This window comes from Centrocercus urophasianus, unplaced genomic scaffold (assembly GCF_019232065.1).
Source record: "Centrocercus urophasianus isolate 14NV4802_14NV808 unplaced genomic scaffold, USGS_Curo_1.0 seq_22, whole genome shotgun sequence".
In the NCBI taxonomy this organism is placed as follows: domain Eukaryota; kingdom Metazoa; phylum Chordata; class Aves; order Galliformes; family Phasianidae; genus Centrocercus; species Centrocercus urophasianus.
In genome coordinates, this window is record NW_024884778.1 from 15820176 (window position 1) to 15835799 (window position 15624).

General features: G+C 35.7%; 1 protein-coding gene across 8 annotated transcripts in view; it reads right to left on the reverse strand.

Annotated features, from left to right (window-relative positions):
* Nucleotides 1-15624, reverse strand: part of ATP2B2 (ATPase plasma membrane Ca2+ transporting 2) — a 252133-nt gene that overhangs the window by 27291 nt on the left and 209218 nt on the right. For all 8 annotated transcript variants that reach the window (XM_042823423.1, XM_042823425.1, XM_042823421.1 and 5 more), the window contains exons 17-19: nucleotides 10246-10352; nucleotides 9337-9528; nucleotides 1350-1563 (exon numbers count right to left, since the gene is read on the reverse strand). In XM_042823423.1, the coding sequence (XP_042679357.1) occupies nucleotides 1350-1563; nucleotides 9337-9528; nucleotides 10246-10352 (513 nt within the window). The remainder of the gene's footprint in view (nucleotides 1-1349; nucleotides 1564-9336; nucleotides 9529-10245; nucleotides 10353-15624) is intronic.

Below are 15624 nucleotides of genomic sequence, written 5' to 3' on the forward strand. Positions count from 1 at the left end.
TGCACTGTGTCACTTAAATGGCATAGCAAAGGATGCTGCTGCAAAAAGATGTAGTTGATCAAAACAGAAATCTGAAATCTTACTAGAATCTGTATTTAGAACATCTCACTGTAAAAGTGACCCTTCTCAAAGATCAGAAAGGAAAAGGCTGTACTTCCTGGGCTTCTGAGAAAATTAGTTACAGGTTTACCAGAGACACAAAAATAATTTGGATTGGGTGAGAAAAGCCTGGTTTTCTTTTCATCAAGTTTCACTATAAAGTATTTTAAGCGATAACACTCCTCAAAAAAAAGCCTATCATAATATTAGGATGCATCTGTCTCCAAAACCTGACAATTATTTTGATTCAAACAGCTCTATTGTAAGCAGGCCATCACCACCACCTCAGTTGCGGTGACGTAAACTTTCAGTTTGAGCTAAGATGGAGCAAGGCTTTCAAAACAAAGTTCAAAAAACTCCTAAAATTTTCAAAGCCATCAATTTAAACGTATAGCTTTTAGGAAATTCTGTATGTAATGATAAAACATGTGAAAAACAACACGTGCCATTTAACTGCAGTGACGTATTGTCAAGAACAAAATATCTATTGATAAAACTATCAGCCCTGTGGGCGATTTCACTCATTGTTGCGGAGCAGTAGCAGTCTGTTGTTAATGCCTGCAGTTCTCTGCAGCAAGAAACACTCTTCCTCCTTCCTCTCTCACTTGCAAATACAAGGCATAAGAAAAACATCCACTTCTAGTAATGCCTGAAAAAGAGTCCAGGATGGAAATAAGAAAATAGATAAATTCTTTCTCCCTTAATATTCGTTTTCAAATTAAATGCCATAACAGCTTGTTATTTTTATCACCTAATTCCGATTACTTGCTTATCTGTAATACTTAAGATCAATATTATTTCTTGAATTACAGAATCAACAGTATTTCTTGAATTATTTCTTGAATACATTTCTTGAATTACATTTTGTTCCCTGATAGCAGCCTCTCAAAATACTGGTAAAATGAGTCTTGATTTTTGTTGCTTTTGATAACAAGCTTCAAAATGAAATTCCAACGGAGGAGGAGCAGACTAGATACTCCAATTAAAATGTAACCTTCCAAGTTACATTTTAAAATGGAATTATCTCCAATCTTCATTTTGTTAGTAGGCAAAACAGCCCTCTCAAGGTGAAGGGGCTGAATTCCTCTGTTGGGTCTCCCCTTATGTTCCTAATCCCCTTACACAGTCCAGTCCTGTTAGCTGCCTAACTATGTGTATGTGTGTCGAGTGGTTACATTTAAAGCCTTCTGACACCTGGCTCTATGTGATCTAGGTGCCTCTAAACCATGCAGCAAGCCTGACTTTCTTACCAACAAAAAGAAGTGTAAATATTAGAGTAAGCTGGTAGACAGCATGGCCCAGAATGTTCTTCATCATGGTACGGGATATAAGAGGTTTGTTCCTGCCATATGGCTTTCTTAGCAATAGAGCTTCTGTTGGAGGTTCAGTGGCCAGAGCAAGTGAGGCAAAAGTGTCCATAATTAGATTGACCCACAGCATCTGTACAGCTTTTAGAGGAGAGTCCTGTGGAGACAAATTATAAAGTTACTTATTTCCTTAAAAAATAATTTTTGTCAGGTCATTTACTGTCATTTCATTTCCTCCTTTGCAACTGCAACTGCAAGAAGTGTTGAAGACAACATACTGAAATACATGGACCTTTGGTTTACCGTACTATGTCTGTTCTTTCATTGCTCAGACAAGATCAGAATCACAGGAAACAGTGATCAGAGCAGAAATAAATGATTTCAATTTATGTTTTTTCAAGTTATTTCAATCACCAGTATTTACAATCACACAGTTTTTATAAAGTATAACAGTAATTTATAATACATTTCATAATGCTGTCTGTACTTCAACACACAATGAAGTACGTGCTTCATATTGTAACTGAGTTTATGTAACTGCATAACACAAATATAGCTTTTTTTCCTGGAAGAAAAATCATGCTGAAGCAATTTAAAAAGTAGTGGTTCATTACTTGCAGCTTTCACCTGTACAAAAACAGTACCCATTTTTGGAATCAGCTAGAAATTGTTAAAAAATGAGGAAGCGATGGCTAAGACGTTTTAAGACATGTCGTACATAAATAAGACCTTTTAAAAACATTGATGGTGAAAACACCCGATATTTGAATTTAAAAAAAATATCCAGACTCTTATTAAAATGCTTTAGATTTTCAAAAGGAAATCCTGATTAATCTGTTGAGTAACTGGATAGCATATTAGAAAATATGGAACTTGCCTGTTGTCAGAATAAAGCATCTATTTCTGAATCAGATTGCCAGCCGCTAGAAGGAGCTCTTTCCTCATTTAATTCAAGACAGAAAGTGTCTAAGGTCTGATTATAGAGGACTTTACCTTACGTTTAAAAAAATAATAAATAACACTGATCTTAGGAGAAAATGTGGATGGCTATTATACAGAAGTGATTTTTAATTCATTTGGTCAGCTGTAGTGATAGATTGCTGCAATTGCTTCCAAGAGTCCAATCAGGAAAAAAAAAGTTTGTTGTTACGGGTTTTTTGCTTGTTTGTTTTTGTTGTTTTTTTAACAACTTCCTATGCCTTTAGACTGAATACAAAATAGGCAGCATTAGTAAAACATGCATTCTCTTTCAAACAGAACCTTTTTGTGGAAGCCCCACAAAATCCCAAAGCAGTAAGATATCAATATGACAAATTTGATAGTAGAAGGGAGTTAGTATACAGTGTGACAGTCTGAAGATCAGGGCACTGTTTTTATGAGAACTTCAGTGTCATTCAGTATTGAAACAAAGATATGTATGAAACAGCAAATGAAAAAGTTTTATGAGCTCTGCTCTTTTCCTCAAAGAAAAATATTCCCCTCACAGCAAGAAAGACATGGAGGCCTGGAGTGTGTTCAGAGAAGGGCGGCTAAGCTGGTGAGGGGTCTGGAGCACAGGCTTTACGAGGAGTGGCTGAAGGAGCTGGGATTGTTCACTCTGGAAAAGAGGAGGCTCAGGGGGGACCTTATCACTCTCTATAACTGCCTGAAGGGAGGTGTTGTGGCAAGGTGGTGGTAAGAATCTTATCCCGTGTTACTAGCAATAAGACTGGAGGGGATGGCTTCAAGCTGCACCAGGAGAGATTCAGGTTGGATCTGTTCTACAAAATTTATTCTCAGACATTGTGGTCAGGTGCCAGAATGTGCTGCCCATGGAAGTGGTCGAATCTCCATCGCTGCAGGTGTTTGAGAAATGCTTAGATGTGGTACTAAGGGACATGGTTTAGTGGGAAATACTGGTGGCAGGTAAACAGTTGGACTAGATGATCTTGGAGGTCTTCTTCAACCTTAGTGATTCTATGATTCTGTGATTCATTTTTAATGAAATATGATCAAATAATGAGTGCCAGTATCCATTTAGTATCCCAAAAATGCATGAAGAATAGGTAAACGATCAGGTCTGTTGTGAATCTGGCTTATATTCCAACTCTCCTGAGTTAAAGTATTATTTTCTCTTGAAAAATATTCTTAAGAGCCTTATAATTAAATATATTTTGACACGCTAAAAAAAACGCACGTTCTTTCTCAGTGTTTTCATAGGGATGGAGAAGAGCAACCTGCTATTTCAGTCTTACAGGTTGGGTACACTAAGGATGGGTGGAGGATTATCATTAATAGATTCTTGACTTCTTGGTCATGGGTTGCATTAACTGGGCTTATCTGGAGTTTCAGTTCATGCATTTGACATGCAACTGCAGAAAGAGGAAACATCTCCATCTTAGAAGGTATAAATCTAAAACCACTCAATGAGACTTCATTTATTGTAATTCATACTAATGGTTCAGCTGCAAGTGTAGCAAAAGTTGTTAGTCGCCAGGGCTCAAAGATCCTAGCCAGTATATGGAGAAAAGAGAAAACGTGTTTTCTCCTGAAGAACTGTCATATTTTTGTCTTTGTAGTTTTGACTGAGTTTTCTCAAGAAACATTCCCTACATTGAGGTGCTATAGAAGCTGAATTTGCTACTTTGTGTGCTGACATCTATGTCAGCGAAAACGGAATTTGTCTGTTATGCTTAATAAATAGAGTCAAATGATCAGATTTCTATCAACGCCTGACATTTCTAGCACAACAAAAACTCAGATTCTTTAAATCTCTAAATCACACAACTGTAATTGGCAGTCATCAGTTTTGGCATCAACACGTTCTCACCATTTCGCACTGCCAATCACCTTGGGTGGCTATGGTGCCTCTAATAATTATCTATTATAGGCAGTGCTACACTGTTCAGTCAAGTGTGAAAGCTCATTCTAAGCTGAAGCCAAAACATTAAATACACATTAGTCTGGGCAGGAGGTGGAATTAAATTTCCACTGCAACTCCACCTGATTTCTGATTAGTTGGTGGAAACTAAGGAAAATAGCTATCAGCTAAGGAGCTTACTCTTTCGTTACAGATTTTATTCACTTGTGCTGTAAAAGTGGAAGGCAAAGTCAATGTCATTTTTGCTGCATTTTAGCCCCTGACTGGCTAGGAATGAATTCTTCACTTGCTGTCTTAAAACTATGGGGATGGAAGTTTCTCAAACTGCAAACCTCCCAAAATCATGACTTATTTGTCAAATTTCTTTCCACTTGACCTTGGAATAGGTTAGCATTGGCCTAGAGGTAAAAGGAAAATGTCCCTTAAGTCAAGTGATGTTACACTTCATTTTGGAAACACTTAAAAGTACAAATCACAAAAGACTGGAAATAAACTGTAAATCTTTTGTGGCATGCAGAGTCTCTAAAATGTTAGTGCTTGTTACTTTTGATTTAGATGACAAGCTGCGTGGGAATGAAAAGGTATTTTTACCCTTACCCCTTTATTTCTACTTGTCAGAGTACACATGTATCCATTCATAAAAACAAGTGTGTCTGGTAGTTTGTATACATAGATGTAAAAATAAAACCTTTGCTAGCACTGCTAGATCACACTGTCTGATAACTGAATGGAAGTGGCCAATGGTTCTGTGCCTTCTGAAAAGATTGCAATACGTTATAGCTTTTTTTTCCAATTTTCCAGTAGTATTATTTCACGTTTTGTCAAATACAGTTCTGCAGTAAACCATGTAAATTACTGTCTTACACATGTAAATATATATCCTTCCCTTTTTTTTAATAAGGTCTGTAAAAACAGTAGGTGATTCATGCAGCAGTTCATTGCTGAAGTGCTTTTTAATTAGCATTTAATTTTCCAAACATGTCCTTTTAAAAAATTAAGTCTTTCTTTAGTACGAGAAAAATAACTTGAATACAAAATGTTAAAACGTGGTCTTTGTTCTGTCTTTCTTTAATGCAACCTTTTGGAATAATTACATTTCCTCAACAGTTGGAAGTGGAGATAAAATTTTGCACAGATGTAGATTTGTTAGCTTAAGACTTCCAGTAAAAAATGTTTCCATTTGACTGAACTACAATTTAAAATCTTATATTGTACATAGTCTTTTTTTTTTTTTTTTTTTTAACAGTTCCAAATATAACAACCTAATTATTTGCTTGATATTGTGGATGCTGGGGACTGGAAACAGCATGAAATTTCATATGGAAATCTATATGATGCTCAGAGACATGTAATAATGACTCATTTGCAGTACAGCATTCACAATTGGTAGGCAGAGTTCCAGAGTTCCAAAAGAACCCTCACTGCATTGAAGGCTCTGCAGTCAGATGTTACCCAGAGAAATAAGTCAGATTACAGTTGTTCGTAGCTCATTAGTCCAATGAAAAAGAAATCAATTGCTAAACTGAAAGAAAAATTACAGGCAAACTGTTCAGGATGGTCATACCCTCACCGCTTTAAAAGCATGCACTGGATTATACACAAAGAAGGAAGCAAGAGGTAAATTAATTAGATTACTTGAAAGATTAGGTGAATTAATCTGTCTCAGCTGTACTGTGCCATGGAAACTGCACTGACCGTTGCTGGCTGCTGTGTACACAATGGACAAGTGTGCAGCAGTAGACTGAGTGATCTAGATTCAACTTTTAATCAGAGACTTTGTGAAGTTGGGTTTTCTTGTATGACCTACGTTTCAAAGCATTTACAGAACCACAACACAAAATTTCACTAACAGAACCCTCATAGATCAAGGTGTTGTAAGCTGATGCAGGACACAGGCTAATCTAGATCACTCTAAGGGGCAGCATCACTTTGGCAGCAGTCACTTAGGACGTGATTTCTGCTTTCTTTACTTAACTTCACACTGGGACTGATGGCATAGGATAACAAATGACCATTTCCATTAGTCCTATTTAGCCTCCATAATAAATTCTTCAATACCCAAATGCTTCTCCTTTTTAATTCCTCTCTAAAATTGGAATAGCATTAAGTATCATATAAATGTTGGATACTGAGTTAAACTATTGCAGCAACAAAGGAGCACAAAGAAGAAACATAGTAGACACTCTCTGCAAAAAAACAACATCAAAAAGTCATAAGCGTAAAAGAAGCCTAATACATCTCAGTGTGCTGTTTCTGAACTACAGAAAACCTTTTCTGAGAGGTAACATTAAGAAGCATGAAATAAACACTGCCCCTTAAATTGAAATTTTCTCATTCTAAATTTGATAAAACCACCAAAAGGGTAGGTTGGGTAATACTCATTAACCTGAATATTAGTCATGGACTAAAATTAAATTCTGTGTGTCAAACAAAGCCAAATCGACTACCTGAAAGCAAAGTAAATTTCAATCTACGTACATTTTGAAGGTCATAGAAAGCTGTGCTGTGCTGCTTTTTGGAAACTCTGGATTTCAGCTTTGTTTATTAAGAACTTAATTGATTCAGTCAAAATAATAATTAAAAACCTGTGCACAGTTTTGCAGACTTCTATCTATGCACACCTAGCCTACTGTATGATTTTTCAGTACATTCGTGCATTCTGTGCTAGAGCTATTATCATAGCAACAAGAGCAAAAAGAAAGTGCAGTATGTTCCCAAGTGTAATTTTTAGTAGAGCTTATGAGCCAAACAAACATAATGCCCTTTCACTGCCTAGAATCTTTGAGTCAAAGCCTAACGTAATAATGTTCATTCGTAAGGCAAGATCCTTGCTGAATGAGATTGAAATGAGAGCTGCTTGAGATTATCAGCAGTCAGCCAGTTCAGTGTAAACAGAACCACAGTGGAAATAACTGCTGCCTTTTTTCCTAGTTTCAATTTTAGCTCCTTTCAGATCTCTTCCTTTACAGAATATTTACGTTTTTACTGCCAAATTAATGAATTACATAAGAATCTCTTTGTGCAGAAATACACAAATTCTAGGAGCTTGCACGTTAGAAAAAACCATCAACAGAAACTGTGAACCTGACAGTCTCAGTGATGGTGTTAGAGACCATGGGGTTAATACAAACACACTGGGCCTGATCCTTTTGGAAGCTGATAGAATGATCCAAAGGATGAAAAAAGCTCTGGAAATAGAAAGGGGAACGTGCCTGCATTGATCAAATGCTACACAAGACCTCAATGTAGAATAGTCTTTGCACTCATTCAATAATGCTTACCTCTTCAAGAATGAAATATAAATTTTTTACTTAACAACTAGAGTTAATTTTTTCTGGTGCTTTCAGAAAGCAGTGAAAAATCAGCGGACAGTAACAACAACAACAAAAAAATTGCCTGACATAAATGTGTGTCAATTCTGATTGAATGTCTGCAAAACAAGGGCTCAAAAGGAATCAGTCCCCTCAGTTCAATTCTGGTACTCTTACCATGTTGCTATTAGCCCTTTTTTTTGTATATTATTTAGTACAATTGTTGAAATCTGGAAAGATTTACCTTCCACATCTTTATTACTTATTCATGTAATTTCTGTTGTCAGTAAAAAGCACTTTATAGCTAAATGTTTTCTCAGTATGCTTGTGATTATTTTCCATGGGAAAACAAAGTTTCAGACTTCTGTCTTAGTCATATGCTCAGTTGCGACAACAAGGCATCGTGAAGACATGGAGGCAGCATGGTAGGCAACTAGCACTTAACACCTTGTCGTTTTTTACTTCTCAGAAAATCAATAAATTGAGGTTTTAGTACTTTTGCACAGAGTAAAAATACTTATTTCATATATTAGGATCACTGCTGCTTGCTTCTAAAACCAATTTCTGATTTCTGTAAGAATTTCAGCCCTAGCTCTAATGCTTAATTAGTTCAGAGGAGATAAATGACAACAGTTGCACCCACTCAGCTGCTGCGGTGCTCTAGCAGAAGCTGGGAACTGGGAGACTGCTCACACACAGCTCAGATACGGCCTCTAAATGTCTGTCAAGGCTTAGGAGAAGTTTGACCTCATGGTTTCATAAAGGTACATGAGTTTCTGGTTTCAAGGATTAATTCCATGATTGCAATGTAAGTTTACCCCAGAGCAGAGCTAATAACTTATTCATTGTTCTGCTCAGGTGTGCATGAGGTGGAATTTACCTGCTGAAACAGGTACATGTGGCTGCATGATGTACACAGAAGCATCAGTGCATCTCAACCAGAAGAAGCTTTTTCTAACAGTATATCTCTGCAGCATCTGAAATGCATGTTTATTTACATTTGGGGGAGTAATAGCATTAATAAACTAATGGTTTTCTATTTTTTAATGGAGGATGAACTTCCATCATAAATACTACAAATTCTTGAAAAAAGAAAAAGAAAAAAAATATTAATTAAGAAATACTAACTTGTAGGAAAAAACGTGGTATGCTTTTGTAAACGACCAAAACGTGTTGCATGTGCAGCAAGACTACAATAAGAGATTAGTGTAGAGGGAGAAAAGGGAATCCAATTCTAACTGTGGGCATCATTTAATTGGCTTGTTATTTGCACCTAAGATTAAAAGGACTTGCCTGAAAGCTACAAAACAATTGTTTTATCAGTCAAAATGTTCCCCTGCTGGGATTACTTCTGTGTACTGCTATCTTGAAAATAATAGTCTCGTTTCATAATTTGTCATTAAACACATACTTATTATTTGAATATTCTGAAAGGAAAAACAAAGTCACTTCTTCCAATTCTTGGCACTTTCTGCTCTGTCATCACAGGCTCAGTCACAGCAGCAATATGCAACCAAAAAAAGGGAGGAATTTACTTCCTAGATAAGATGGATTTGCTCACTTCCTTTCGTCAACAGCTATTTAACACTTACCAATTTGATCCTAAGTAAATCCTTAATTTTCAGAAGAACTTCAGTAAGAATGCTTGTGTTGTACAAAGTAAGAATTAAATGTAAATCACCTTCATCTTCAGTTAAGAAAAGATGTAGCTTAATAGGATTTGGCCTCGTGCTTTTAGTAATGCTGAAGTTATCCTTACCTGGGTAATGCATGCTCCAGTGAAAGCCACTATCACAGCCACAATGTTAACAGTGAGCTGGAACTGCAGGAATTTGGAGATACTGTCATACACATTACGTCCCCACATTACAGCCTTCACGATGCTACTGAAATTGTCATCTGTTAGGATGATATCTGAGGCCTCCTTTGCAACATCTGTTCCAGCAATGCCCTGGAAAAAATAATTGGGAATAAAATTGCTAGGAAGTACATGGACAGAACATAAACCTCTGCATACTCAAGGTCATAGTTACATAGAGTTACCCTGCTCCGTAGCAGTGATGCTGAGTATATTCTGCACTTCATACTCACTAGGATGTTGGCTAACTGAATCTATTTTTGAAGGTGAATAAAGAAGCAGAAAAGGGCATTGACAGAAAGCATTGGAATTCCTATCATGATACTGCTGAATGCTGTGTAGCATCAGCTTACTGACTAGTTAACTTTTGAGTTGTTCTTGTGTGGCATTTTTTTTAATCACTGAGAATATTCTATCAGTATATTTGAACAGAAATGATAAAAATAGAATTAGGTATCTTAATACATATTCTCTTTTCATATATGCTCAGAGTCATAGTATGGTGGGAGGACATGTTTACATGTAGCACTGGATTTTAGCAATGCAAATGGGTACTGCACTTCTAGGAAGAACACTGAGTTCATTTTTCTGTTCAGGCATTGGATTCTACTTAGTCAATCTGCAAAATATTAAGTATAAAAATAGGCAAGACAATCTATTATACAGAATTAAAGGATTCTGAAGGAACGCAACCCATCCCTTCCAATATGTTGCTTCATTTATTATCCTTCTCAACACTTCAATAATGAAAAACTTCTTACAGCAGATTTATAATGACACAAATGTTAATAAATAAGCTCAAGATTATACCATTGCAAAGCCAACATCGGCTTTCTTAAGTGCTGGTCCATCATTGGTTCCATCACCAGTCACAGCTACAACCTGCCTCTGCTCCACCTGTGTGCTGTCAATAATACCTGCAAAAAATGTATATGTCTGTGTATGCATACATACATATATATAAAATAGGTAGCAAGATAAAACTTCCCTGGTTCCCTCCAAGCAGTGCCTGTGTAACACAGGTTGCATGAATCTTACAGAGATTAATAGTTGATTTCTAAGGAAAATAATGATGAAAGACGTGATCAATATTATATTATATTCAATATCCCTATTAGGAGTTTTATGGAAATATCCAGAACCATCAAAAAAACAACAAAATTTGCACAGACATCAAAGGATATATGGTCAGCTCATTCTATTCTTCTGAAAGGTTTCTATTATTCATAGTTATGTATCACAATAAATCTATTTCAGTCCATCTCTTGACTAAACTTCAGTGCAATTTTTTTGCTGAAGATTTGAGATCATGTTAAAAGTTTTCCTGAACTTGGTTTTAACTATATTGCCTGTTTGGCTGAGATGCCTTCTGGCAATCAGTAGTGAGTATAACCTAAAGATAACAAATGTCATTAATTTTATCCAGCTGGAACCAAATGACCTTTTTAACAGAAAGATGTTTGACAATGATTTGAGAAGATATAAAATAATTCTATGAATTCTGAACCCAAACATTCTAATAAATAGTCATAATAAAATAATTCCCACTTTCCTTTGACAAATTATCTCAAATTGAAAACACTAAAAGCAGTTGGTGAATTGATTTTCACCTAATTGCCAAAAACAAAACTACTTTCTACTTATGCAGAAAGATTTAATACTTCTGCAGTCACAGAAGCATCTCTGCATTTCAAGAGGATGGGAATAATTCTCTGCACATGATTTTATTTCCACATTAGAGTCCATCCGTCAGTTTATTGGGAATACAGGATTTCTGTGTAGGTAACATGGGGGGAGGGGAAAATGACATTTCTTTTGCTAAAATATTTTGCACAAAGCCATACCATATACTCCAAAAACAATTATCAAAACCTATCCAGTGTGAAAAGCTTTCAAAAAAAGCTGGGAAAAAAATAATTCCCATATCAGATAACCATCCAGAAATAGGAAATTGCAGATTACAGAGCAATAGCAACCTCTTGGCAAAGTTAAGTCTTATCAGACACGCAGAAGATTGCAGTGCAGTATGGAAGCAGTAAGTGTCCTGCATTTTTCAGTCTTAAGAAAAATTGTAAAAAGAGCATTCGCTTTCCACTGGCACTATGAACTCAAATAAGTGCCGTATTATTCTGATAACATTTTAGAATGAGAGCTTTCAGTATGTTGGGGTGATTTACTTTTGGTATTACTAAACAAACAGGAACAACAGCTGACATTACTGTTAAAAAGTATCTTGTCTTTCCTCTTGCTATCAATTTGCTCTTTGGTTTTAAATTAATAGCTTAAGCTTCTAAAGAAATTCATTAATACTATGACACTTTGTGCTATTAACTGCTCCAAACAGGTAGAGTGCATCTTCTCATGATTAGATTCCAAACGGGAGCGCAGCCTTCATGAAGCTCAAGGGTTTTCAGGAAATGACTTCCTAATGGATATAAGTAGTGGCCAAATGTCAACGATTACACTACTCAGCTGCCCATTTTTATCCATAAAAGCAAACTATGCAGCTGGGATGAGCCAAACACTCTCCAGAGCACAGAACTGTATAATCAGCAGTCACGGAAAGACAGATAAAATGTTCTTGCAGATAGTGGCTGAGATGCTGATGGTAACCATCTCAGCAAACAGAACCATCAGAACCACGTATGTATGGAATAAAAGTCTGTAGTGCTATTGGCAGAGAGAAGGTCTTTGAGGAACTGCTCTGTAGAGGAGACAAATTTCTAAAATGAAGCAGCAGCAATTGTTTAGGATTCAGAAGATTCACCTTTGCTATTCATAGCTATAGCCATGCTCCTTGACTTCTCAATATTATTTTAAATGTTTCTCCTCCTTCCTTCCTCACATCGCTGTACTGTTGAGCTCTTTTTTTTTTTTTCCTTTCTTTTGATGTCATTTTGTTAATAGTTGTGATATATTTTTACAATTTCATCTCAGAAGTTTTCTTTAGTATCAAGTAATATCCTAATACAGATTTTACAAAAGGTATACAGACACAAAAGAGGGATGCCAGGGAAGGGCATTTTACTTGAGCTGTGGAGAACTACTGCTGATTGATGAGAAGTTCAAATGAGGGTAGGATCTGACAGATTGCCAATCACAAAGTGCCCATTTCCACTCAGTCATAATGGACAAAAATAAAAATCAGTATTAATTTCTCAAGCCTAACAGTCAGGTAAATTGTACAAAATAAACTGCTGTACTCCAGTTAAATGCTTGCATACATTATTTCAATCAACCACCTTTTGCAAGGCATATCAGGGGAATTCATAAAGTTTGGCAAAGATTTGTCTCAAAACAGCCTTTACTGTTTCACTGATCTGTGCTCTCCTCTTAAGCTGTTCAACTACAATTTTTCTCTGCCAAAATGAATTTTGTTCAGCACCCACAGGAATATACCTAGAGCATAACATTACAGTCAGTTCCAGATACTGATTCCACTGATGCTATGCGAATTTGGGACGCAGACATGAACCTTCTTTAAGACGTTAATTTGCCAGAGAAAGCAACTTGTTTCTGATGAGGGAAAAAATCATATTTTTGTTTTTTTTTAAAACAACTGTGTATAGCCAAGAGGAGCACTGTATGTACAATACAATTGTGCTGTGAAAGATACCAGCACTGCATACACAGCTGTAAGCATTCAGGATGTACACAAGTTCAGGTGCTACTGATGCAGGAAAGCTGATCCTCCCATTCACTTAATCATATTTATCTTTCTTTGACAAGCCAAATAAAGACAGATGTGGTAATACATTTTCACAGGCTTGTTCTGTTGAGATTCATGTTTTACACTTCTCAAACCTCATGTTCATCTAACAAGAATTTAGAAAATCTGACTGAAGGAGATAATTTGAATTCACTTAATGCTTACCTACTTGCATGACAGAACTTCAAAGGTTAACGTGAAAGTGTTTAAAATAACATTACAGACAGCATTGGTAAGTATTAAGTGAATACTGTTCTGCAAAGGTCATGATAGTATAAAATCAGGGAAAAATATGGCACAAATGTGTGGGATTTTTGTTCTGAGCAGGTACCTTTATATTTCAGTTAGAAGACTAATATTTAAGTTCAGAACTTCAGTTGATACATTTATTTTCAATTAATTTACCTAGTGTCATGGCATGTCAGTACTAATGAGGTCAGCAATACAATAATACTGTCACAAGGAAGAATATTTGGAATATTTTAGTAATTAAAGGTAATAATTACAAAAATTTCTTCTAAAGTTTCTTTTCTGCTTTCTAATCTTACAAAGAAAGAGAACAGCTGTTTTTAGTATCATGGAAAAATAATCTCAACCAAATTTAAACATACTGGAAAACACAGCTTCTTTAACTTGTAAGCTGACTATTTTATCTTCTGCATTTTCTGATAAGATGAGGATGCTGTTTCCATCAGTAACAAGCTGCTTCTTTTTACTGTTTTAAAAACCAATATGACAATTTTGAAATATTTCAGTAATAATATAATGACACGTCACTATAGATAACAAGCATTTGTATTGCTATATTTTAAGGTAAACAATAATTTGAAATCATACTAACTGACTTCATGAAGTCAATAAGAGACTGCATTTCAACTGGATTGAGACATCTAAGTGAACTGTTTTTGTTTCACTGAAACACTTTGTGATGCTAAATCACTTTGACATTTTTTTTCAATCCATCTCTACTTCAAATACATAAATATTTGAGAGAACACGCTCTGCCCAGCCTTAAATGCTGAGCCATGTGTTTCTCTAGTCCCTCAGCAATAGTAAAAACAGAAATGTAAAAGAAAAAGAATCCTTTTGCTGGGTGAGACTGCACTGTGTTACAGAAGAAAAAAAAAATTCCCTCCAGCAGCCCTATGTCATTAAAAATTAAATATAAAAAAAGTTTATTTTGTGATGTGTGTTTTTACCCTAAAGCAGCTAGAATACATCAAAGAAAAGAAAATTCTCTTGATCCCTCAAGTGTCTGAGAAAAATATAACATTTTAACAAGAAGCTCAAAACTAGAGAACAATTAAATAGTTTCTTGTAACTTTTAATGGCCCTTAGAGTATTGCCATCCAAAAAATTCCATCATGATTTCCATAGGCTTGTTCTTGAACATTGTTTGGTATTTAATTGGTCTATCATTTGACTTTGTCATACCTTAACATTAATTGTATTTGTTATATTCAGCAGTAGTAAATATATTTTGGATTGTCAAAGTACATATGCTATAGAATATCAGTAATTTGTTGCTTATTTTTCTTCAGCTTTCATTGATTTCTTTTTCTCTGGCAAAGGTTCTGTTTTCCTCTTCAGGGAAAATCCTACATGATTCAAATGAGTACTTCAGGGGACTTTTTTAATCAACTCAATGAAGCATAAATTGCTGTATGCTTCTGGAACAAATAAAGCTATAATAGGCTTTACAAGTCATGCCCTACAAGAGCTACAAGACACTACATCGTATGCAGTAGGGCAGCTAACTTTGTGCTGTTTGAATTCTGAGATGCAGAACTAGTAATAATGTTGTCCAAACCAACCATCTCCAAACTTTTGATTGTGAATGACTATCAGTAAAAATTTGAGCAAATGCCCCCAAAATATACATATTATTTATAAATTGCACTCATACCACTATACTAATATGTTAGTCACATTAAAAAAATAACACAAAATACAAATTGAAAAGGATAAGATAGAGATGAAATAAAATTAGTTCAAAAATGAGATTTTATTTATAAATGATAAATATTTTCTTACTGCATCCCAGTGGACTGTCTTGCACCTCACTTTGGAGACCACTGGTCTCAACAGTGTGTCAAGAATGTGAATAACAGCAGTCTGTTTCCAGCTGCCTCATCTTGTGTGCTATGCCAGAGCTTACACTGATCCTGGTACTTCTGAATGAACTGTGCTTCTTGAGTTCTTCACGTACACTAGTCCCAACCTCAGAGCCCAACTGATCCAGTCTTCAAATTCTCCAGGGAACATTGGCTCTGAAGTCATTCAGGCATTTTAAAAAAACTACATCCAGATCGTCTGTAATCAGTCACATAAGGAGTCATTTCAAGACAACTTTGGCATACCAAAAGGAGAGAGCCAGAAATTATTTTCTACCTAAATCTGAATTCTTTAAGCAGTCAAGACAGCTGAAAAATCTTTTTGTGGCCACCCACAAAAACTTCCTGATCAGAAATGTTCTGACT